Source organism: Hoplias malabaricus, chromosome 12 (genome assembly GCF_029633855.1).
Source record: "Hoplias malabaricus isolate fHopMal1 chromosome 12, fHopMal1.hap1, whole genome shotgun sequence".
In the NCBI taxonomy this organism is placed as follows: domain Eukaryota; kingdom Metazoa; phylum Chordata; class Actinopteri; order Characiformes; family Erythrinidae; genus Hoplias; species Hoplias malabaricus.
In genome coordinates, this window is record NC_089811.1 from 25,302,665 (window position 1) to 25,329,281 (window position 26,617).

General features: G+C 39.3%; 1 protein-coding gene across 1 annotated transcript in view; it reads left to right on the plus strand.

Annotated features, from left to right (window-relative positions):
* The window catches only part of lrp1bb (low density lipoprotein receptor-related protein 1Bb), a 471,212-nt gene that overhangs the window by 401,609 nt on the left and 42,986 nt on the right, over positions 1–26,617 (plus strand). The window contains exons 60-69 of the mRNA XM_066685917.1: positions 1,106–1,287; positions 1,368–1,567; positions 1,977–2,165; positions 2,249–2,397; positions 3,632–3,725; positions 4,328–4,444; positions 6,170–6,289; positions 9,404–9,523; positions 18,659–18,775; positions 21,070–21,176. Coding sequence (XP_066542014.1) covers positions 1,106–1,287; positions 1,368–1,567; positions 1,977–2,165; positions 2,249–2,397; positions 3,632–3,725; positions 4,328–4,444; positions 6,170–6,289; positions 9,404–9,523; positions 18,659–18,775; positions 21,070–21,176 — 1,395 coding nt within the window. The remainder of the gene's footprint in view (positions 1–1,105; positions 1,288–1,367; positions 1,568–1,976; positions 2,166–2,248; positions 2,398–3,631; positions 3,726–4,327; positions 4,445–6,169; positions 6,290–9,403; positions 9,524–18,658; positions 18,776–21,069; positions 21,177–26,617) is intronic.

Genomic DNA, 26,617 nt, shown 5'->3' on the forward strand with positions numbered 1-26,617 from the left:
CTCTGTCAATTGGTGCAGCTATACATCAACCCCCTACCCCACCCCCACCTGTTAGACGATGATAGGGAAGACCTCAAAGCAAATCATGTGTCATTATGGCAGCTTGCATGTGTTGCGGTTTCAAGCTTTTGAAACGTAGCATGAAGAAGCCAATTTCCCTCGCCAACTGGCGTACTTGTTTAGCCCACTGAGAGCTTGTGATCTCTTAAAAAAGTGTAAAAATGCACAGACAGAGGAGAGATGGCTCATTTAAGCATCCGTTTGCTGTTTCCTGGTTTGACACTTTGTTCTATGCCCATCACATAGATTTTTTAACCTGTCTCTCCGCCAACTGGAGGCTGCTGATCTGCATTTCTCCTTAACCCTCATGAGCAGGTTGCTTCGGATTTGCATGTCATGTTGCATAGGACCAGTGTTCATATCATGTTGCGCAACCGATGCTGGCAGACTGACATGCGGATGTTTGTGGTGGGTCCTGATTGTGTCCAAATTTTGCAGACATTGAATCTTGCTACTATTAGTGTTAACATGATGTGGACGTTCATTTACATTCTATCACTATCCAATAAAACCATGTATCTCCAAAGTAGCAGCTTTATAGAAGAAGGAAAAACCTTCTTAACTTTCAACAAAAGACAATGTAAAAAGATTTTCTTCATATTTATATGTATTTATTTATTTAGCAGTTTCTGTTGGTCCATTCATCATCAATGTGAAAGACAGCTTTGTTTTTTGTATAATCTCTGTAGAAAAGAATGATATGGCCAAAGGAGCAGGTCACCATGCTCAATGATAAGTGTCAACTAAGGCCCCTCAAACTTTCAAGATGCTTTCTCTAGAGCACCTTTTTAATATATTTGGGGTGAGCTGTGGTGGAATTTATGATCCAAAAACAAAAGTACTTGACCTCACCATTACTAATGCAGCTTAAAGCAGTCAGATCATAACAGCAGTGATCCAGTATGTAGTTTGAGCCCTTTCCAAATAAGTAGATGTCACTACTGCAAAGTAACACACTAACTACTAACACTCTTAATTAGATACAGTTAAAATGAGCCGGTATCTGGGAACATCGATTCCACTATGTATATGTGTTTCCTGCTAGGTGGTCCACAGAACAGCTGTACCCAGCGCTCTGGCTGTCGACTGGATTGGGAAGAACTTGTACTGGTGCGATATCGAGAGAAAGACCTTGGAAGTGTCCAAATCCAATGGCCTGTATCCCACTGTCATATTGAGCTCTGGCCTCAAGAACCCTACCGATCTGGTTCTGGATGCCCAATTAGGGTATGGACCCAGTGTGATTCAAATGGATTTGAGGTGTAATCATATTGTATTCCAAGCTCACCTATTATGGCTATCCTCAGGTATGTGTTCTGGATCGACTGCTGTGAGCACCCTCACATTGGCCGTGTCGGAATGGATGGTCAAGGCCACATGGTGATTGTTGACAAAGAGATCTACAGCCCCTCTGCCCTCACTATTGACTATACCAACAAGAGGATCTACTGGGCAGATGACAGTCACATTCTTTTTGCGAACATGGATGGCTCTCAGAGGCACAAAGGTACAGAGATGTACATAATTTCTTACATTTCTTATTTACAACTTTTGGATATGTCTATAGAAGCTCAGCTGTTACTGTATACCCAAATAACAGATGTTCCAGATAGCTAGGACCTAGGAAATTAAACTGGAGTGTGGTAACATATGGTTTGACAGAGTGGTACAGATGTGAGGACAGCCTTTGGTGCTCAAAACATTCAGACTACATAAATTTACTGTTATAAAAAAACTTGTCAAGGGATTTTCTTCTGGTTAATTCAGGGTTTTTTGGTTATTGTAAAATGTTCACACACATTAGGGTAGATGGAAATTCTAAAAAAACTGAAGAACATGGAGAAGATGGATTGGTGGACTTACCTCTCAGCTCTCAGACTAAGTAACTTAACAGGCACTGTTATTTTCCTCCTCAGTGCCTCACGATCATATCCAGGGTGTGATGGGGTTGACCTTGTTTGAGGACTTCATCTATTGGACGGATGGCAAATCCAAGTCTCTGCGTCGCGCTCACAAAACCTCCGGTGCCCATGCTGTTGAGCTTCTCAATTCCTGGCAAGCCATTAAATCCATAACGGTTTATCACCCTTTACGCCAGCCTGAGGGTAAGGATTCCCTTTACAGAGGTTTACTGCCATGCTACACGTAAAAATCTGTCCTCTTCAAATCCGTTTCCTTCCTCCTCTAGTCCCTAAACACCAGTGTCAGGTGGCTAATGGGGGCTGCAGTCACCTGTGCCTTTTATCTCCTGGTGGAGGTCATAAGTGCGCCTGTCCCACCAACTTCTACCTGGCTGCAGACAATAAAACCTGCCTCTCCAACTGCACCTCCAGCCAGGTCAGCAACATCTTGCTGTTTCACTCTCTAATTTATTCAGTGCAACAGGGGGGTAACATATTCATAACCAACTTAAAAAAGGTATCTCTCTAAGCCTCAAATCCACCCCTCAAAAGTAATTTCTTTAACGTTGATGAGAACTATGACAGGATGGTTTGCACCTTTTTTTTCATCAAAGAAACAGAATAATGACTATCTCTTTTTTGAAAGATGAAAATCACAAGGAAATTAAAACAGGAAAAAAGTCTGTTTGCTGTTTTCAGCCAGGTAGAGTAGTGAAGAGCAACTGGCACGTGCAGATATCAACCTTTAGCCAATGATTAATTGAGTTGAAACTGGAGTCGACTCAGTTGAATTAAAAATTGAATGTTAAATAAATGCCAAATGTACTTGACAAAAAGGGTCTATACTCCTTTCATAATTGTGGATGTTAAAGCTTTTATATGTAACATAGGTTTTAAGCTATTGTTTGAAAATGTAGTAATGAATAATACCACAAAAATAATAATCCCTTTATAAATGAACAATAATTTAATTACTTAAATGAGACCTAATACATATTTTAGTCAAAATACTAAATCAAAATGCCAAAATTAAAACTGTGTCGAATACAATAATTCTACTAGGGTTTACATTAGGAATGAACTGAAACAGGAACACATATCAAACAGTAATAGTCCAAATGTTTTTAGACACCCCTTAAAGCTAGTGAATTCTTATACTTTAAGGTGCACCCATTATGGATACAGGCATCCAGCTGTGCACACACACACACACACACACACACACACTGTGTATATTCTCCATAGAATAGCATAGAAAGTCTAAGGTCAACATGCCCAATGTCAAGTATCAGCTAGCAGGGAACATGGGCCTCAGCATTAGGTTGTGAAACTGTGGAAGTCTCTTCAAGTAATGGAGCACCATCCATTATCTTTGGGACTAATTCAAGTGGTGTTTGATCCAGGACTAGTTATCCAATTACAATACCTGACTCACTTTTGGTCTTGTGGATAAATCCATCAAATTCTCACAGAGTATTCCTAGTATCTACTGAAAATGGGACAGAAAATCTAATAGAATTCTTTAGAGAGGTAAAATAAGATATATAAAAAATTCCAGAGGTAGAAACAAAATAAATCATAAATAGTGGGGTTAATATGCTGATGTTTTATTACTATTAATTTAGCATATATTTATACGGACCTTCCCTGTGTCTGTATTGGTGCTGCAGTTCCGCTGTGGCACAGACGAGTGTATCCCCTTCTGGTGGAAGTGCGACACGGTGGACGACTGCGGGGATGGTTCTGATGAGCCTGCAGACTGCCGTAAGTGTCTGGACACATGGAGTTAGTCAGCCAGGCCATATGGACCACACACATCATTAGCGCTAATTGTCAGTAATGGTTATTCTAGCCTCTGAACACTTTAGACCCCCTTTGGAGAGTACTGTTGCTCGACACTTTCTCTGTTGACTCAAATGAAAATTAAATGGTTGCCTGGTACGGTGTGGATTATTGCTGGTTCTAACCCAGTGCCTTGCAGCTCTGAGAGAGATGAGGAAATATGTTACAAGCTTTTGAATTTATTTTTCCTTCTAATTGACCTGATAGAAAAACTCAGTTTATGAAGGTATGCATGTCACATTCTTGGCATGCGGAAGAAACTGAAAATGACAGGCTGTCAGTTGCTCATGTTAATAAACGGAGACGACGCTGTTCTGAAAAGGGCAGGTAACATTAAAGCTTGGCAGGCTGCATTCAGAGGGATAATTGAACAGAGGCTGAATAATCCATTTCAGGTGACCTCACTCCATGGGCTTATAAACACACGTCCGTGCACAAATTGCTGGAACTGCCCGTCCACTGTTAAACTGGATTGTTTTAATTATTATTAATTTTAAGTTATATTATGATTTTTTTTTATGCAGCGGAATTCAAATGCCAGCCTGGGCGCTTTCAGTGCGGAACTGGCCTCTGTGCCCTCCCTCCCTTCATCTGTGACGGAGAGAATGACTGTGGGGACAACTCAGATGAGACCAACTGCGGTGAGCATTTACTAAACATGCATTTTGAATGCAATGTTCTGTTTACCCCAAAATAGTGTAAAAAGTTCTGTAAAACCCAAAATACATACCCTTGTCATTGGAAGGCCTGGTGAAGCTTTGGTGCTTCATATCAATCCCTTTGTTTATGTGTGGTTTTTATTATGTGATTGTGTTGTATAGAAAATATGGAGGGCAGGACTAATAAATGCAGAAATTAAAAAAGGAGCACAAAGTTTTGCTCATAGTACATAACACAGGCATCAGTGTTTTTCTTGTTCATTTTATTTAAAAATAAATACTTGATGATCTACCACCAAAGAACAAAGAAGAACAAGAACATTTTGTTGATTTTAAGAATTACAATTACATTTTTTCAATGTTACTGGTTAAAGGACATGAAGTTAAAGGACACTGCGTGCAGCTATATGTAGTTTTAGAAACACTTTTTTCCCCACCATTTCCCTTTTACAATATTTCAGGCAAATACACACATTCTTATAAAGTATAACAAATTCAGCATCCCTCCTCTCTTTCTGTGATATAATACGTGTGTAAATGTTGCAGAGTTCTGAGCCATCCTGCTGAGCTTGTGAAGTAACCAACACCGAACCCAGGCTCTGGCCAATGCGCATGGTGTAGTGGCAAACACAGCCCCAGAAACACATAAACGGAGCATGTTGCCTTATTTCCTTTTATTAAGCCATGGTTCCCTATAAAGAACATACTGTTCTTTGATTACAGCTGGGAATGTATTTTTCTGGTTCACGAACCAGTTTATCTTGGTGGAAACACACCGAACGCTTCCAAATTTAGTTCACGAACTGGAATGTGAAATATAGCTGGTGCCACCTTAATTTCTCTCTGTGAAATATAGCTGAACTAACAGTTCCTACTTGCGCATGCGTGTTTCGACATTAGGAATCAGTCAGTCAGTCAGTAAGAGAAAGTGCCACTTCTAGGCCAGCCCGGTAGGCAGTCCAGCAATAATAATAATGTTTGTTTTACTGTGCTTCCTCTACTGCAAATCATATAAAATATGCAGCCCAGACAAGCAATAATGTCTAAATGGAAAATTTTCATCAGTAGCCAGTCATCTTCAGTGCTGTTTTCTCTGAAACTTTCATAGCACATAATTCATTTCTCTCTCAAGCGATCGATAGCCACTTTTACGAGCCTCTGAAAAAATTTGAAAGCATCTTGATGTCTTGCAGCAGTAATCAAGATGAATTGTAAGCTGCAGATATTTGAAAAAAAAATGGATAAAGCAATTCTCCATGTCTGAAACAGGTGGTTCAAATGTGAAATGCAAATAACTGAAAACAGTTGTTTTTACATTTGTTTTGGCTCCAAGTAAATGAGAATTGTACAAAGAAATAAATTCTTGCAGCACATTCAGGAATGTGATAAAATGAACTGATGCATAGTGGAAACATGTACTGTGGTGTGAAAACATTGGGTTCTGTGGGCCAAATCCAGATTGTAACATGCATGTTATATATCACAATAATAATAAAATATTGTATTATTGCCCACCTCTACTGCACCTCAACTGGATACTGAGTTACGTATTTAACCTTTGAAGAAATCCTTTCAGATTTATATAATTGAATTCCTTTTTATAGTGGTCCTCTGACAGTGGGTGATGACACCCTGCAGCGAGAAAGCAGGTGCTGAAAGCTGATTCCTCAGCACTTCCTCTCAAATGCCACCTCTTTTTCTCCACAGATACATATATCTGTCTGCCGGGTCAGTTCAAGTGCACCAGGAAGCAGAAGTGCATCCCCATAAATCAGCGTTGCAATGGACAGGATGAGTGCGGTGATGGAGAGGATGAGACTGACTGTCGTAAGAAACACTGACCCATGTTTTAATTTTACTGTTTAACTGTTTAGAGGGGAAAATCACATTTTTCACATTTTATTCATCATTCATTCATTCATTATCTGTAACCGCTTATCCAGTTCAGGGTCACGGTGGGTTCAGAGCCTACCTGGAATCATTGGGCACAAGTTGGGAATACACCCTGGAGGGGGCGCCAGTCCTTCACAGGGCAACACAGACACACACACACATTCACTCACTCACACCTACGGACACTTTTGAGTCGCCAATCCACCTACCAACATGTGTTTTTGGACTGTGGGAGGAAACCCACGCAGACACGGGGAGAACACACCAACTCCTCACAGACAGTCACCCGGAGCAGGGCTCGAACTCACAACCTCCAGGCCCCTGGAGCTGTGTGACTGCGACACTACCTGCTGCGCTACCGTGCAGCCTTTTTCACATTTCAGACAAAATAAAATAATATAGAGTACCTTTGTTTGGCACCTCTAGTATTTTTTTAATATTTCCAGTTTAATATTCCTGTAATAATCTTTAAAATATAATTTAACATAAAACAAGAGAAAGACGCTACTTCCACAATGCTAAAATCCTACAAGATTTTCAATGTTCAGTGTATTCCTGCCTTGATTCAGTCTATGTCTTTCTTCTTGAATGCTGGATGTGGGAAAATCTGCTCTAGTTTTTGACAAATTTCATAAACCCCTGGAAGTCAACTGTTGAAGTAGATGCTTTGGCCTCCTAGAATGCCTTTTCTTGAATGAGAATGTCATTAACATCAGAACATTTCTTGGTAGCGGAGCATTTGTGTCAGCATCAGACAAGGAATTGAATATAGTCCAGTGGAAATAAAGGGGCAGGTTTATTCTAATTAGTTTTAATTATTGACTTGAGCAAGCGAGTTATAACATTGTTTTCTTATAAATCTCTCTATATAAGTTTTGAAAGGCTAAATGTGAGCTTCACATTTAAACATGAAAGCCGCAGTTTGTGTGCAGTTATGATAGCCTTCATAACTCAGGAACAGGTTCACTTGCAGGCATTAACACATATCAATACAATTAACAGGAATGAATCTGTCTAACCTTGAAACTATAACCCTACCTCATTCATCAAAGCATTTAATTACATTGGCATCATCTAACCATCAGTAATCTGTCCATCTCCAACAACACCAGGCAATCAATTTTAGGCTTGAAAGTAAGGAATGTATTGGAGCAATCGGCCATGTTTAATCTAACCATACAAGGACAGTGAAAATTTAACCCAAACTCACACTGTGTTCCTAGGCTTCAGAACTTGTAAGCAAGTAATGCCCTGCAATGGACTGATGTGTCCACTCCTGGGTATATTTTCCCTCGTGCAGGCACTGGACCCACACAGAAGTTAATTAATGAATGATTGAAAATTACCAACATTTTGTGAACTTAACCAATTCTCCTCTTAAATCTGGGATACTTTGCTGCAAAACAGCAATGAGTGTTCAGTTCTGGAAAGGTTTCCTACTATGCTTTATCATTTCAGTGCATTCAGCTCAAGACCATTAGTGAAGTCTGATAAGCTGTAAAAGGATTCGTTCCTGTACTTCTCTAACTCATCTCAAAGGTACTGGACGGTGCCTCAGCAATCCAGAGAACTGAGTTTCATCAGATTCAGCCCAAGGCTGGGGGCTTTATGCTCCTCTAGCCATTGGGCATGTTGACCTTAGGCTCCAGAGCACCCAATTTATAGAACAATTGAACATCTGTGTCCACAATGTGTACACAATAAAGTGACTGAATTCACAACTTACATGGAGTGTTTACAATCTTTTTGTAGTGAATTTACGTACCAGAGAGTCTTCATGAAGTAAAATGAAAAAATACGTCATATGTGACAGTCACTTGACCAAAGAAAGAGCTCATAAATGACACTAAATTAGAGCATGTACTTTGGGTTAAGCCTGCACTGTAATTGGTCTAATGCTCTTAAATTTAAGAGTGTTGTGGCAGAAGGAGACAGACCATCCCAAATTTGACTTTTCCCCTGGGAATATTAATGATCCAGACTGACAGATCTCAAAGTAGCTTTTATCCTGCTGAATAAGACTCAGCTGGGCGGGAACTCAGCAGCTAAGCCAAGCACTGATTAGGCATTCAGAAGCTCGAGTTGAGAGGAGACCAGAGGCCTTTCTTGCCAAAAGGTAGAATTGGATGTCACTGAACAATAAAGAGGCTGCTTGTTGGAAGGTGTATTTCATTCCTCAGCCAGACCTTTCACTCCCCAAAGAGTAGAAGCTCCGTGTCCCCCATTTCTCTTATGTTTCTGACATTTATGTGGGTTTATGTACCAAACATAGCCATAATTTGTTTTGGAATCACCATATTTCCACCTCAGTTTATGCCTTAGAATAGACAGTGTGATTTTAGTTATGCTTTGCACTATAGTTTATCAGTGCCTTTGAAAGAATACAGTTGAAACTGGTTGTTGTTGGAGCTTAATTTCTATATGTGCACGGTATGGACCAGAGTCCAAATTGTATGGGACATTTTAAGATGTAAACATATCTCAATTATCTTTACCTATATCCTGAGCATTCAATTGGTAATAGCATTGATGCAACATGAGATTTGTCCATTTTGACACACCAACTTTGTTGGTCCACTTGCATTGGTCATATTCTAGTCCTTCATCACCTCACAGGATGATGTTTTCTGAATATATTAGGGTGTTAGATCATTCTCAGTCCAGCAGTGACACTTAGGGCTTTAAAAACTTCAGCATCACTGCTGTGACTGATCCATTCATACCAGTGCAACACACATTAACACACCACCACCACCACCATGTCGCTGTCACTCCAGCACTAAAAAAATTATTAGGCACCCAAGGTCCTGACCATTGAAGGACATGGTGAAAGGGGGCATGTAAAGTATGCAGAGCAACAAATGGACTACAGTCTGTAATTGTAGAAATACGAATGCTGAGAGAAAGGAGAGACAAGGAGTTGGTCATATTATTATGGTAGATTGATGTATGTGTGTGTGTGTGTGCTGTATCTGAAAGATGTACCCTGCTACTTGTGTAAAATAAACGTGTGTGGTCTCTCCTGATGGTTTTGTTAACCCACTGCAGCTGAGAGCACATGTTCTCCGGAGCAGTTCCAGTGTAAGGCCACCATGCACTGCATCTCTAAGTTGTGGGTGTGTGACGAGGACCCGGACTGCGCGGACGGCTCCGACGAGGCGAACTGTGGTGAGTTATCCACTTTTATTATTCACCAGCCGCCAACTCCTCTGACCTGCCTGGACTGTGGGAGACTGTGATTGGGGCTAATGTGAATTCTGCATGCCTCCACAGTCTCCTCGCTTGCTGATGGACTGAGGCCAGCCTTAATCAAGAAGCACTCAGCTTTTATTAGCGCTGCCTTGTAACAATTCCCCGGGGCCTGTTTTGTTGCCTAAACGTCTGATTTAGTTTGACAGTATCACATCAGCCAGAGCCTCACATACTGCATATTCTTCCCTTTCTGCCATGTCCCAGCCTCTGGAAAGTGCTGATTCACTGATGACATGCTTTCTTGGACAATGTCGTTTTAGAAAGATTAGAGTGGTCAGACTAAATTGGCCCACACTGCTCCACTTACCCAACTAAAAGACCACTGCTGCCTTTGATAGTTTTCAAAGAAACAGAAAGTTTTGGACAATGTTTGTGCCATGTATATATGCTATATATGCTAAGTATATATATATATATATATATATATATATATATATATATATAAAGTAGTCAAATATTTACTTCCATATGAGGTGATCCATATATGGCCCTATTTTGCATAACCCTCCCTTCTTGAACTAAAGTATCATCGTTAATTCAGGATGCTAACAGTAAAAACTGGTACTGACTTTGTGTGGCTTTTGAATCTTGAGTCTGCTGTTATTATCTGTCACCATGGAAATCAAAGAGCTATCAATGCCACTAAAGCCGGCAGTCATCAGGCTGAAATGATGAAAACAGAATAAACAAACAGAGGCGAAGCCAGAGTGTGTCAAAATCAATGATTCTCTGCATCAGTGAAAAGTAAGATCACACAGAGCTAACTTGGCAATTGCAAACAGACCACACTGGATTGAACATTACTGAATCCCAAAGAAGAATTTCAGGCATTCTGAACAGATGAAGACCACTGTCCAGATCATAAAAAAAAGATCTGGCCAGAAAGGAACAGCTAATAACCAGCAAAATAGATTTATTGACTGTGTTTATTGATGAAGCAGCAGAAGAAACACAAAGAAGGGTGCTTCCAACAATTTTGACATCATAACAGTGGTCTTAGGTACACTATTAAAAAAAAAGAGACAATGTCCATTATTCTTTAACCTGGCCTAGTAAAGTCTAGACCACAGACTCATAGACATGGTAGAATTAGTGTATGTTTATTATTGCAGTTTTTTCATTTGTCCAGGTGAATAAAATGTTGTACAGCCTGGCCCCAAAATTAATTTTACTAATAGGTCATTTTCAAGATTCATATAACATGTAAGAAATATTTCCATATATATTTGATGCATATCTAGCATGAAAATCACCCTTAAACACATCTAACTCTAAGCTTAGCCCTAACTCTAAAGTCCAAAATGTCAGAGGAGAGCAAATATAACCTTCTCTCACAAGAGTTTTGAGTGGTCAACAGAGCTAAAGTAATCTTTTTTCCCCAAAATAATTTACAGCTCTCTTCTTTTCTTCTAGAGTAAATAGTTGTGTGAATTCACCAAACAGCACCATCAGTGGACAGGAGTTTGCATTTGTTGATCATAAAATAATAATTAATTATAACTTATACAATATACAATTGTCATGACTGAATTGAATCTGAATTGTACACTTTCAGAAAACAAGGCACAACAGAGGTACATTATTGGTCACTAAAGGTACAAACAGTGGTTTTACAGTCCAGTTCCCTAAAATACAATACATTCTTTTCTACAGAAGGAGAGGTGAATATTTGTAAGATTTAATTATAAAACTAAAAGAAAATGTGTAAGAAAAAATGTAAAATAAAAGAGAATATTATAAGTCCTAGAGATGAATTAGGGCATATGTAATCAACACAACTGACAGTATATAGTACTTACTTTCTCTGCATTTATAAGATGATATGATACACACAATAAATTCAAGAGATGGCACTTGTCAGGCACTTGTTTATGGCACTTGTAGGTTCACATTGTTCTGTGTGTTCATCAGTGGACATATAATGAAAAAGTTACTTTATGTAGTTCTTGTACTCATACATTTGGCTACCTATGAAAACACAAACTTTGGAACAATGAGGCACAGTCAGTTTTTGTGGTCTAGGGTTAATTTCTAATTCAGAAAACATAGGATAACATAGAACCTTCTGATTCAGCTCCACTTCCTACGTTAATTGTTTGCTTATTAGAAGCAAAAACAAGAGTGAGAAAGACCAGGCAGAACAGCAAATAATTAGAGCTTCCATTTGCCTCACTCCTTGTAGCTTCACACTTGTGTGCTAGCTGTGTATGGCTCATTCTCCTTTATAAGTATTAAGCGCTGAAACCAGTTGTAAACTGATCTGTTTAGACAGGGGGAAAAGGGTGCTGTAATATTTATGTGCTATTTTGACCAAAACGTGTCACACATATTTCATTAAAACCCCAGGGAACTGCATTAACTTGTGGGAAAGGGTATATTATGTCCCCTTCAAAACACTGTAGGCCAGAACCTTGTAATAGTGCATTAGTGTTTACTGTGATAAAGATCAGATCATAATGCACATGAAACTTGACATTATAAAGTCATAAGTGTTGTACTTAACAACTTGTAAATACATGTAAACGTCTTTTCGGTCTTCTGCCATGAATCATAAAGTACAAACTGGATTCCAAAAAAGTTGGGACACTAAAGAAACTGTGAATAAAAACTGAATGCAATGATGTGGAGGTGCCAACATCTAATATTATATTCAGAATAGAACACAAATCACAGATCAAAAGTCTGTGATTAAACTGAGAGAATGTATCATTTCAAGGGAAAAATATGTTGTTTCAAAATTTCATGGCATCAACAAATCCCCAAAAAGTTGGGACAAGGCCATTTTTTACCACTGTGTGGCATCCCCCCTTCTTCTTACAACACTCAACAGACGTCTGGGGACAGAGGAGACCAGTTTCTCAAGTTTAGAAATAGGAATGCTCTCCCATTCATGTCTAATACGGGCCTCTAACTGTTCAATCGTCTTGGGCCTTCTTTGTCGCACCTTTCTCTTTATGATGCACCAAATGTTCTCTATAGGTGAAAGATCTGGACTGCAGGCTGGCCATTTCAGTCCCCGGATCCTTCTCCTACGTAGCCATGATGTTGTGATTGCTGCAGAATGTGGTCTGGCATTATCTTGTTGAAAAATGCAGGGTCTTCCCTGAAAGAGATGACATCTACATGGGAGCATATGTTGTTCTAGAACCTGAACATAGTTCTCTGCATTAATGGTGCCTTTCCAGACATGCAAGCTGCCCATGCCACAAGCACTCATGCAACCCCATACAATCAGTGATGCAGGCTTCTGAGCGGAGCGTTGATAACAACTTGGGTTATCCTTGTCCTCTCTGGTCCAGATGACATGGCGTCCCAGTGTTCCATAAAGACATGGCATGGTGGATTGTGTTCACTGACAGTGCTTTCTGGAAGTATGCCTGAGCCCATTCTGTTATTTCCTTGACAGTGGCATTCCTGTTTGAGGTGCAGTGACGTTTAAGGGCCCGGAGATCACGAGCATCCAGTAGAGTTTTACGTCCTTGACCCTTACGCACAGCAATTGTTCCAGATTCTCTGAATCTTTTGATGATGTTATGCACGGTTGATGATGATAGCTTAAAAGTCTTTGCTATTTTACGCTGGGTAACACCATTCTGGTATTGCTGCACTATCTTTCTGCGCAACAATGGTGGAATTGGTGATCCTCTTACCATCTTGGCTTCAGAGAGACACTGACACTCTGAGAAGCTCTTTTTATACCCAATCATGTTGTCAATTGACTTAATTAGTGTTAATTGGTCTTCCAGCTGTTCGTTATATGCTCAATTTCCTTTTTCCAGCCACTTATTGCTACATGTCCCAACTTCTTTTGTTTGTTGACACTGTGAAATTTTGAATCAACATATTTTTCCTTTAAAATGTTACATTTACTCAGATTAAACTTTTGATCTGTCATCTATGTTCTATTATGAATAAAATATTGACATTTTCCATCTCCACATCATTGCATTCAGTTTTTATTCAAATTTTCAAAACTTTTTTGGAATCCGTTTTGTACGATGTTTGCCATGTTACACCTTAGAAATGCATTTATAAAGCATAGGGATACATATGAAATGTTTTATAGCAACATTTCAACTCTGTTACAATGCAGACTGCACTATACAGATGTGCAGAAAAAAAGAAAAGAGGGGGAATGTCAGTCAGTAATATAGCAACAGAAAGCAACAGGAAATTTAGAAGTATATGAATCGTCGTGATCTAAAGCCGTGCTAATCCTGAGGGCAGGTCAGGAATGTATGTTTTGATGTTTGTTCTTTTTTATCTTTCTGTATAAAAAAATGCCTGAAGTGCAGATGCTCCTTCAGCTGGCCAGTGTATGGATTGTCTGCTGTGCTCTGACAATTTCCCATCAGACTTTTTTAAAGATTTTCAGCTTTAAAGTGATGACATTGTTTGACTTTCTGGATTAAGATAAACCTGAGAGCAGCCACTTTCTGTAAAAAGAAAATGAAAGTTTATGCTTCCCTTTCTACTAAATATTGCTTTCATTGTTTTGCCTCATTGTCACTTTCCATGCATTGTGGGTAATCCTTCTGTTTCTCATTTGAGTTGATCCTCTTACTGGTTATCATTTAAAAAAAATAAAAATCACCTGCTTTAGTATTCGGTTGTTTTATTTGAATGCAGACCTGTTAATTACAGAGCTCTTTGTTAATTGAGAAAAACAGAATCAATAACTGCACCATTTTGGAAAAGAAAATCTTTTCACTGGTTTGATTAAGAAAATAGCTGTGATCTAGATGGCTGAGGCTATGAGTGTTATGAATTCATATTATTCCTGCATGCCTCAGAATGCATTTCCAGTCAGTGAGCGTTTGGCTGAGAGGGCAGTGAGCATACAGCCCTTAAACTGAGGCATAGCAGTGTCTCTTCGTCTCTCTGTTTTGCTCTATTGATTTCTCTGTCATTTAACACTTTATCTATGACAGCCTGTGTGTAATTGTAGATCTTTGTCTCAGTCGCTGCAGTTTTCAGGCTTTGTTTTCACAGTGGTATTACAGTACATCAGATATCAGTGAGATTAAGAAATATCGGGTAACACTATTTAGGGAATTTCATAACATGAAAAAGCATTGAATAATATGTAAGCCATACTCGAGCATTTATAACAAGCCTTTGCTATGAACTCTATGACATTGAATTGGCCTAAGGAGCTTAGATGAAGGAAGATAAGATAAGGAACTTAAAATGAAGATGCCTTCAGGTAAGAGCACCATACACCATTTCTTAGGAAGATTTTTTTTGATACCATAAAAAAAAAAAAAACAATGACCACCTTTTACAATATGATGTATAGCCCTTCATGCAGAAAATGTCACTACTTCTACCAGCACTGTAGTGACACTTCCAAGGGCTGTATTCTCACTGCTCTCTCAGCCAAACGCTCACTGACTGGGTATGCATTCTGACACGTACAGGAATAATGCATATTGATAACACTCATAGCCTCAGCCATGGAGATCAACGTGTTTTTTTTTAATCAAACCTGTGGAGAAAAGATTTTCTCTTCCAAAATTGTGCAGCTAGACTGTGTGTGTGTGTGTTGCCCTGTGAAGGACTGGTTACCCCTCCAGGGTGTATTCCTGCCTTGCGCCCAATGATTCCAGGTAGGCTCTGGACCCACCATGACCCTGAACTGGATAAGCGCTTACAGATAATGAATGAATGAATGAAAATTGTGTAGCTATTGATTCTGTTTTCTCAATCAACAGCAGGCAAAACACAGACCGTTATACTCACCTGAAAACAACAAAGAGCTCTGTAATGAACAAGTCTGCCTTCAAATAAACAACACTATGCTACAGTGGGGGATTTTTTTTAATAAAGTGACATAACTATTTATGTTGCACTGATACAAGTGGATTAGGCACCTCAGTGTCACTGCTGGAGTTTATAAACTCTTCAGTGTTAGAGCTATCCTGAGAATACATTGACCTGCGGGTAGTGACCAATGATGAAGGACTAGAGGATGTCCAACATAAACTGTGCAGCAGCAGATGATCTACCGTCTCTAACCTAAAATCTGCAAGGTAGAACAACAAATTAAGTGTGTCTAATAGAGTTGACAGTAAGTGGTTTAACACCTCCTTTAACAAATATGCAGAATAACAGATGTACAATGGACTAGTGGATTCTGTAGAACTATAGAGTGCACATATAGCCAGTGGAGCTGATAAAAGGCACAGTTTGTGTAAAAATGAGGCAATCAATGCTATTGCTAATTGGTGTATATGTACAGAAATCAACAAGTTAGCTGAAAGTATGGATTTCCCTGCCTCAAAAATATAATTAGAAGCTCTGTCTACCTGAATGCAAAAACACAAGAGTCTTCTAAATGTGCGTTAGTATCAACAGGAAGGAAGGACCGAACGAAAGCTTCCTGAAGAAGGACTTGAAGGAAATTGCTATTGTGTTGTTTAATATTGCTTTGATTAAGTCCATTTAAGGAGGCCTGTGGGGCTACAGCTATGAAAAACAGTTTGTTGTTCATGACTGCAGCCACACAGGTCTCCTTAAACGAAAATTAAGTGTTGTACTTTAACCCAAGTAGAAGTATGCAAATTAGTATATCCTGTTTTTAATTAGGCCTCTGCTTTAAGTTCTATTGCTTGGGAGAAATGTGCTATAACAGTGTTATAAATGGAATAAATGTATGTCCTCTTTTCCTGTGATGGACCTACACACTGTCCAATGATCCCAGGTAGGCTCAGGACCCATCACACAGTTACTGAAGATGGATGGATATATATATTATTTACCTCATAAAGCATCAGATGTCACCTTGTGATTACTGGCATAAATCATGATGTATTCTACTTTATGCTTATGCATGTGTTATGCAATCTTTAAGATGATTAATCCCTGTCAGTGTCTATCAGAACTGACTATAAATCCAGGTATCTTGACCAAAGGATTTTGGCGATCAGTGGATAAATCACAGCATTTACTTCGCTGAAGTTAATATGAGTCTAATGTGCGGGATTTATCTTTTCTTCTTAATGACATCTATTATAAACTGTGAAAGATGGTGGTTTTAATTAGGAGTCATTTTATTGTAACTCAGGGGGGAAAAAAACACTGCTTTTACTTCAATTAGATGGACCATTATTTTCTTAGCTGATGTCTTCTTTTGACAGCCTTTTAGAAGCTTCTTTTCACTCTGCCTGTATTTTCGTGATGTTGAAACCCATTAGGCTGCATTTAAATAGAGTTATCTGTCTAAGGGTTTTGGAGAAGATGCTCTCACTATATATTTTTTTTTCTCCCTAATGAGAGCTGCTGAGAGTTTGCATCTGTGGAAGAGAAGTAGATTCCTGTTTGCTACTGTTAGCTTTTAGCTTTTTTATAGCCACTAAAGTACCCAGGGCTGATCATATATATTTCTCTCAGTGTAGTATACATTGATCTCAACTGTATCATAAGTGTTTAAAGAAATTGAGAATAGGTGTAAAGGTGTGGTGCATATATGTGAGAGAAAAATGGGGGAAATTATGGGAATATTTTGTATGGATCTTGTATTAATAATCCATTCATAATTTATCCTTTAAGGCATTTAGCAGGCTCTTATCCAGATCACCTTACAATTTTCATGATGTTAAATATGTAGGCAACTGCAGTGTCCAAGAAGCAACAGTGTTACTAACACTACACTACACCAACCTACTACCTGATATTGTTACATTGCCTCTAATACATATTAGCATATTATGGGTATGAATCTCCTCATTTCATATCTGGTATGATATGATACACATGTTGATTTACAGTTTATTGTTGATTTATTATGATTTGATACAATTTAATCACTGAGTCATAAAGATTGAAATTTGGTTAGCATCAATAAGATTTAATTCACTGTCAGTAAATTTATTGTCAGCATGTACTGATGGTTCCCAATTTCAGTAAGAAACAATGACTTCAAAACACTTCACTGAATTTGTCTGAAAACAACATCAACTCTCTCTCCCCAAATCTAACCAAGTAAACACAAATTCAACTGCATAACACAGACTTTGCAGGCTCTCTCTTATTCTCTGAACCACAGCCTGAAGGAGCAGAGCTGTCATTTATTTCCACCAGCTTTTCCAGAAGTTCTGCTATTTCAGATTCTATTAGAGTTAGATTTACTGATCAACATGATCAGCCCCGAGGACACTGTGCTGAGCCCTGACCATGTCCCCTGCAGCGCCTTCTGAAACTCCACTAGTAGCTAGTACAGAGAAAAGATTACATAAATACTGTCTTCGTAAGTGTGGTGCTGCCTGTGTATATCATGGAACTGCTGCAGGTTTTTAATGTTTTTGCCAAGGTTTCCTGCTGAACTCTTGAATCTGAAGTATTTTCAAAGTTTATACAAAAGACTTAGTGGTGTATCCAAAGCAGTACCTCCACTTTCCTATGTGTTAGCAAAGAAAAAACAGGAGTGGAGTTTCTCCGTCTGCTAGTGAATTTACCATTGAGTGAATTGTTTTTTGATGGCCATTTTGTATTTGATTTGACAGAATCAGTTTTCATAAATCAATCTGGCATTTTCATATCTGAACCAATCTGAACTTCTATACATACCAGATTTAAAGAAAATTAAATTGCTTTTTTTCCCCAAAAGACCTGTTATTGTGCTACTTTGTTACGGTGTTGTACAGTGCTGTTTGTTAAGCATGTGCACGTAATTATAATTTCTGTGCCAGAAATACTAAGTTATTTCAATTTCAATATGAACACAGGATTCACAGGATGTAGAGAGATGTCTTTGTCAGTGTTTGCTGGAAAAAAGTGACAAAGTTTGTGATGGTAACTTGCAAGTGTTGAGGCTGCAGGGTGTGTGTGTGAGTGAGACGCAGTGGCACAAACTCAGGTATTTCATCTTGCACTGTATTAGCCTCTGGAGTGCAGGCATGTTTTGAACTCGATGTCAAACATGCAGTGGGACACCCCGGAGGAAAGTGATGATTACGTGTCGGAAAGTGCCGTGGTGGCAGCGCATTAATATTCATGCACTTTTTTGAAGCCATTTTCATCTGTGTGTTTGTTTCCGGCTGATGAAAAAAGATGAAAAGACCTGCGGACCTCATGAATTCCGCTGTGAGAACAACAACTGCATCCCGGATCACTGGAGGTGCGACAGCCAGAACGACTGTGGAGACAACTCGGACGAGGAGAACTGCAGTGAGTGTGCTCCCACTCTTTCCTTTTTCACGCTGCAGCTGTTAGGAGGCCTCTGTTTTGCTCTGTATTTAATCTGCTATGGAACGTTGCTGTTTAAAAGACACTTTTGAAGCTCGCTTGATTTCTCAGCCTCGCTTTCTGTTTGTTTATTTCAGCCCATTGTTAATCACTGCCAGCTTCTCCCGAATCAAAAGCAAACATTCCTTCAGAGTGCTCAGCTTCACGTCTCCTTTCACACACCTCCGTGCCCTTTGAGGACTTAAGAGTGTGTGCTGCATGGAAAGGAGATATTTTTCATGATGACACTTTGTGTGAATACAGTGATATATTATAACATGCAGCGAACATGTTGCATGTTGTGCATTAGGTTAAAATGCCTTAATGCATACACTAGTCACCATTAAACATATTTCTACACTCTTTGTTCATTTTATAAGCTTTACTTAATACACAGGAGCACTTTGTTGTTCTACAATAACACACTGTATCCATATGTTGCTCTGCATACTTTCATCCACGTTCTTCAATGCCCAAATACCCCCACAGAGCAGGCATGATTTGGATGGTAGATCATTCTCAGTACTGTGGCACTGATGTGGTGGTGCTATGTCAGTGTGTGTTACACTGGTACGAGCGGACCAGACACGGCAGTGCTGCTCAAGTTTTTAACCACTATGTCCACTCACTCTCCACTATATTATACACACCTACCTTGTTGGTCCACCTTGTAGATGTAAAGTCAGACAGTAGCTCAGTTGCTGCTGCCCAGTTGGTATTAGTCTGACATTGGTCTTTGGTAGTCCTTTGAGGTTCCTGTGTATTGAATAACAAGGTGAAGGGGAACAGCAAAATATGCAGAGGGACATATGGACTACAGTGTGTAAATATATAAAACAGATGAGTTTAGAAACAAGCTGGTAGTTTTAGTGTTTTGGTTGATTGGTGGTTTTAAAATGATAAATGTTCACTAACCCATAATGTGTAATCAACATGTGTCAGGATCGTGGAGGGCGGACTGACGGAGGTGGACGCACACGCTAAACACAGTGTACTGTATTAACGCGAACTATAACAAAACAGAGACAGACTGACTTGGGTAAAAACAAAATGATTAACAGATGAAACAGATAAGGAAACAAACCAAAACGAGGAATAACAGAAACAGACAGACTTGCTACAATGACGGTGGAAACGACATGAAACGAATCTAAGACAGACAGACTTGGAAACCATGAAACAACAATACAAATGACTGACAAACAGGAGTGACACAAGGGAACTTAAATACTAAACACAGACGAGACGCACCTGAGACAGATAACGAGGGGGAGGAAGAAAGGCGGGACATTGGCGGAGACATGGACAACAACACACAGAGCCATGTGCTCTCTCAGCGGGGAAAACAGACATGACAGGACGAGGGCGTGACAACATGGATTTTAAAGAAACACTAGGTAAGGTTTGGTATGCTTGCTCCTGCGCTCCTCTACATGTAATCAGGACACTGCACTGTCCTGAATTAAGGGTGAGGGATGAGGTGGTTTCAAACCCTTCCCCAACATTAAATAGTGCAGTTTCTGCAGTGCTGATACCTGGAGAAGCAACAACAGAGGTTATGTCCTTCTTATTAAAAGCCAGTGGAGCATCCCATTGATTTTGAAACTGTAATTAAATATATAAATACCTTGTGTTATTAATTCCCATTTATTAATATGTAAGCCCATGTTTAAAGTGTTGATTATTTGTCATATTCAGTGTTTTAACAGAAAGTGTTGTCCTCACTTGGAGGACAAAAAACGAATTGAATTCCAGCTCTGCATGTGTAGAATTTTTGTGTTTAGCTCTCATTGTGTTACCGCAGTCTTCCCTCTCACATTAGGGCAGCATCATCTACATTGTATACACTATTCCCCTGGATTGTAATATTCAATTAGCTGCCAAGACAAAAAAATTAAATGGGCTTTCATTGACACGTTGGCTAACTGGCGATATCTGCTACCACATGCTCAGTGTTTGGTAGAATTAGATGCTCAGTGTTCTCCTTGACACTTTTTAAAAGACTTCGTGGCTAATTAGCCTGCTATAGCTCCTCTCGGATGCCTGGGAAACTCATGAGAAAGTGGTAAACAGATGGTACAATGACACTTCATGTCCAAATGATGGCCACTCTCTAATTTACCCTCCCTCCCTGTGTCCTTTAGCAGAGCTCACTTCACAGTTCTGTGCCAGAACGTCTTCTCAGGCCTTTCCAGTGTTATCTCAGCTGTCTCACTGTGTCCTCTCATTTCCTCCAGAGCCGGTGACCTGTAATCATAAGGACTTTGCCTGCGCCAGTGGGGACTGCATCTCTGCACGCTTCCGCTGCGACGGCGACTACGACTGCGTGGATAATTCAGACGAGGTCAGTGCTCACTGGACATCACTCTTTCCAAGAGGTAGCAGTGGGAGGCCTTTCTTTCATAAGCAGCCCTCCTCCTCCAGTCTGGAAATATATTTCCTCAGCATGCGTTCCACACTGTTTAATCAGATCTTACTGATAGAGTAAAGGCGATTAACTTGAGGAGAAATAGGCACTTTTTTCCCCTCTGTGGAACTCATAGTCGTACTGGATGAGGAACGCAGTCAGAAATACTGGTCCAGACTGACCCAGCCCCACCATCACCACCCACGTTCCTAATGCTGGTGCCTGTTAAGTAAGTTATAGGATAGCAATAATCACAACAAAAACATCATTATAAAAAAGTCTGCATAAATACAGGCTTATGCATCATTTTTAATGCTGTGTAAGAGACTCCTGTGTAAAATGAAGGAAGATTTCTGTAGGAAGGAAAACAATACCCAGAGAAATGCAGGGCAGATGGATTGTGAGAAAGCCAAATGAATCCAATTAAGATTTCTGGAAGGATGTCTGAAAGTGAATAGTCTAGTTTGGACATATACATTGTCAGTTATACATTGTCCAAATATGTGGACACTCCTTTCAATTAGAGAATTCAGGTATATCACGCTCTATAACACTCACATTCTTCCAATAATCTGCATAGACCAGCATTAACCAATGGAATTGCTTTAGAGCAGCTGCACATGAGTCCTAGCTCATCATTCTCTTTGTAAAGTATTGTCTAGAAGAGCATAAAGCCCCCAGCACTAGGCTGTGGAGCAATGTAACTGCATTCTCTGGAATGACAGAGCTTCATCCAATATCTTGGTATGAGTTGGGTTAGGATTTGTGATCCAGAGCTCATCAGTCAGCATTAGTTCCTGACTTTGTATTTTCATACTCACAGCAATGTTCAGACAGCTAGTGTAAAGTTTTCCCAGAAGTGTAGAACCTGTATCTTTAAGGGGACGAATATCTTATTGATGTCCCTCGTTTCATAGGCAGGTGCCTAAAAGTTTTGGCCTTAGTGTATTGCAGGCTGTCATGGGAGGCAGCAACATGTCATTTATATTTCACTTGTCGCCCCAAGTGAGCTGTGGCGAAATGAGTGGTAACATGGCCAACATGAGTATTGATTTATCTGTGAAGCTTTCTTGCCTGAACTTTGCTCTAGGCCTGGCTGTTTTTAATGAGTGTATACCTGGAAATCAGAGATGCATCCCTTGCAGTTGAAGCACATCAAGATAGAAAGAGATGAAATGCACAAAGTGTAGGAAAAGCAACATCCTATGGCCAAGAGGCTTTGGATATGTCATGATCCAGCATTTCTTCGGAATTAGGGGTATTAATAGCTAGTGTGTCCATTTTTGATTGTACTTTTAGTTACTTCAGTGTGTCCCATTTTATTTCACTCATTGAACATCTGCGTCAACAATGGTAGCATATTAACATTACCGCTGAATGCATTACTTCAGTATGTATACTACTATATGATACTATAGTATACAACAGTATCAGTATCTACATAATAGTAGGCCCTTTCCCTTTTATGGTGGCATTTGTTGACCTCTGCTCTGATTGGCTGGTTTACATCAAGGCACCATGATGGCTCATACAGAATCAAAATCTAGATAGGAGAGTGTTTAACGCAAGTAAGATTTGCTGAATTCATGATATATTTCTGTTTATGTATCTGATTTCAATGTGCATTTTTAAACCAATCAGGAGGAGGGTCTGCATCACTTATTTTCTGCTTCTGCATATTTTACCACATACAACACACATTCCTGTTGCAGAATGAAAATCAGTTATCAAGACTTTAAGCATAGACTTGGTCAAATTAAACACAAGCCATTAATGGATTCCACCAAAAGATAGCATATTTAATAACAAATTTAATTTGGTGATGTATATATTTAAGTATTATAAATAACAAATATATTTCTTGCCATGAAATTCACAAATAATGTGCTTTAATCAGTACTCAGAATCCCATACAGCACAATGGGTGGAAATGATAGGTTTGGATATAAGATCAAAGCATGAGTCAAAACTATAATGGATCAGTTTAATATTTTGCAAGTGCCTTGTTATAGCACCTACCTTTGCTTAAGATGGAATTGCATTTGAAAGAGCATACAACTGTATTTTAAAAAATAGTTCAGTCGTAAAATTGTTTTCCATTCTATGGCATCTTTAAAGTGGCTGAGGTCACTTATAAGGGGTCTACAAATATTTGGAGACATAAACCACTCCCAAATGTATTTTCTAATACACAAAGTATAACGATATTCAGTTTTACCACATCAAAACTGGTGACATTGAATTTATAATACTGCACATTCTCTAATGCATTAAATCCAGTTAAAGATTACTTAAGCTCTTTTTTAAATTAAACATCCAGCTGAAGTGATGGCCCTTTATTCAGTACTTTCAGGATGAAAAAGAGAGATCTGTAATCCAGAAATACACATCCACCTGACCCGAATAACAATCCTGTGCCTGAATGCCATCATTTCCTTCCAGCAATGTTCCAGTACCTAGCTTAAAGTCATTTTAGAAGTGCAGAAGCGGTCACTGCAGCAATGTGGAACAAACATTGGATGAGCAGATATCCACAGTCTTTTGGCTATACTGTGTGTGTCCTGTCATGATCTGGAATCACCTGAGCAGTGTGAGGACAAGCCTGAACATAATATCTTCTGGGTGGTGATGATGGTGATAAAATACAGCTTAAATACAACCTAATAAATGTTTATCATTGGTGGCGGTGTTTCTTCACAGTGCAATTATATACTGCATGACACATAATAGACTTTGAATTACAAAGACAAGGAGGTTGCTTGGGGCATAAAAGAAATAAGCTTTTTTTTTTAATGAAGCTGAACATAAATGCATAAATTGATTCTGGCTGCCTGGTGACCAGAGCCTGATCTGATAGAAGCACGACCCAGGCTAATAACCACAGGCTAATTTTTTAAAGAGATTTGACAGGTCTGACATGCCATCTGCTGTGATTCCTTGTCACAGGAACCTGAATGTTATTTTAACTGGCTTCTAATCTCTGGAGAACAAGTACATCTAACCCTGCTGTTTGCTTAACAGATGCTCAGAACACTGAAAGTATAGATGAAGCCGTATGCACGCTGCAAGGCTTATTCCCTCCGGCCTGGTAACGGTTAGGATACCGTTCTTTGATTTTTCAGTGCTTTTGACACTGTACTCACACCGCCTCAGCTGCTGGACGAAGAAAAAAAGAAACAGATAAAAAAGAAAAACTGAAAGGAAAAGCAGCTCAGCACACCAATTATCAGCTGGCTGTTGGGCTTTGTAAGTGGCAGGCTTCAGTTTGTTGGGCTCCCTGGCGTGTGTGTTCGGCTCCCTCACTTCGTCTACACCCTCCACACTTCACATTTCAGCCGTAAAAGTGCCTCCTGTCTCCCGCACAACTCCACTCCTGACTCCAGTGGAATTGTTTACAAGCTGGCGTCAGACATGAGAGATTGTGGAAGATTTCAAGATGAGGAAAGAAGAGCGAGGAACTCAGTTCCTATTTACACTGAGAGTGGAGAGTCTGTGTAGGGCTACAAATACCTGTGGGGGCTTGTTGCCTGAGAGAAGTGAAAGAAAAGACAGTTGGGCAAAAGCAGAATACTGTCACAGGCTTCTTTTCAGACTGACTTAGATAGGCTCCTATTTTACATTCAGATACCCAGGTCTAGATTCAGGCCACTTTCAGATGCAGATTATGTCCCCAATTTATAGCAAACAGATTTCCTCTGTAGGGACTTTGGTCATTTCAGAGGAAACAGAAGGAAAGATCTTCTTGAATGGAAGTTACTACAGATAGGATTTTTTTTCCAAATGCCCTTGGAGCTTTTGTTTTTGTGAGGAGGAAAATACAGAAAAAAAGAATTAACTGCAAAAATGGAACCAATGTTTTATTGCAGCGTTATCCCAGTATGAATATGTAGCTAGTTGACAAAAAGAATTATCAAGTACCAGAATTTTAACAATCTACAAAATATAAATTACCCTGTATGCATGTACATGTCAATATCTGTCCCTACTTGGTGTGAAAAAGGCCTAAGCCCAACTATAAACCTAACCATAACCCTAACTCAAAGCCTAAATCTAATTCTGTCATCTTCAGAATGGTAAAACAGCAACACTTCATGCACAAAATCTTACAGAAAAATAACACCCACATACACAAACACTACAGATAAATATACGATTGAAAAGAGAACTGAAAAACTGCTTGATACCATTCACAGTACTTTGTGGAATATGTAGTTCATTCTAACACATTATTTGCACAATTTTGTAATTTTTTGTTCTTTTTCTTTGGCTCCCATTTCATCAGTTCAATCAGTCAGTGACTCAGTCAGTCAGTAAGTGAATCAGTGAAGCAATCAAAGTCAGTCAGTGAATCTTTGACTGAATCAGTCAGTTAGTGAATGAGTGAGTCAGTCAGTCGATCAGTAAGTGAACCCTTCAGTGAATTAGGGAATCTATCAGTGGATCAGTAAATAAGTAATTGAATCGGGGAAACAGCCAGTGAGTCAGTTGGCCAATTAGTGAATCAGTCAGTGGATAAAGTCATGTAACACCTGATGTTACTCATCTGATTGGTCTGGTTGAGTGCTCAAAACTGTTTATATAAGGATTGTTTAGAAAAGTCTATGGAGAAAATCAATTATTTTTACTTCTGGAACCAGAGATGCTGAAAACAGAGGCGGTCATTGTCCAACTATTTCTTAAATTTGTCTACAGGTATATAACAGACTTTGTGTGGTTTAAGTTGCTTAGTTGTTTTGGGCATCATTTAGAAACATTGAACATAAAATTTACAACATTTTCAACATTAAATTTACATTTACCACGACCAAAAACACCTCTAGTCAGGCAATTGCACGTTTCATAAAATTGCTTTCTTCCTCATTGGATTTGTATTGTCCTGAATTTTGTTGACAGTTGCACTAATCCAAATCCCCTAGAAAAGCATGATGAATAACCCACTCTTTCTGTGATTAGTTGCAGCATTAGTAAACTGGACTTTCAATTCTGACACATTTTGATTAGGTATTGTGTCCACACTGAGGCATATTCTCAGTTCACATCTGGCACTGAATGTGTACAAGTTTGTAATTCCCAGGGCCTTGTCTGGATTTTGCTGTGTCTGGGTTTTTATAATACAGCATACATGTATTTTGTGTTTTATGTATTTTATGTATTTTATGCTTTATGAATAGGATTTGCCGAGAAGGGATTACTCCAAGTTGATTGTTCATTCAGGACACTGAGGCGCACTGATGGAGGAGGTGCATCTCAGAGAACTGTGATATTGTTTTGGACACAAAAAAAAATGAAGGTCAATGAGGGTTAATTAACTTTGGTCCATAATGTCAGATGTCATTTGGTTCTGTTGTGAAATGCTTTTTGGCCATACCCTCTCGCCT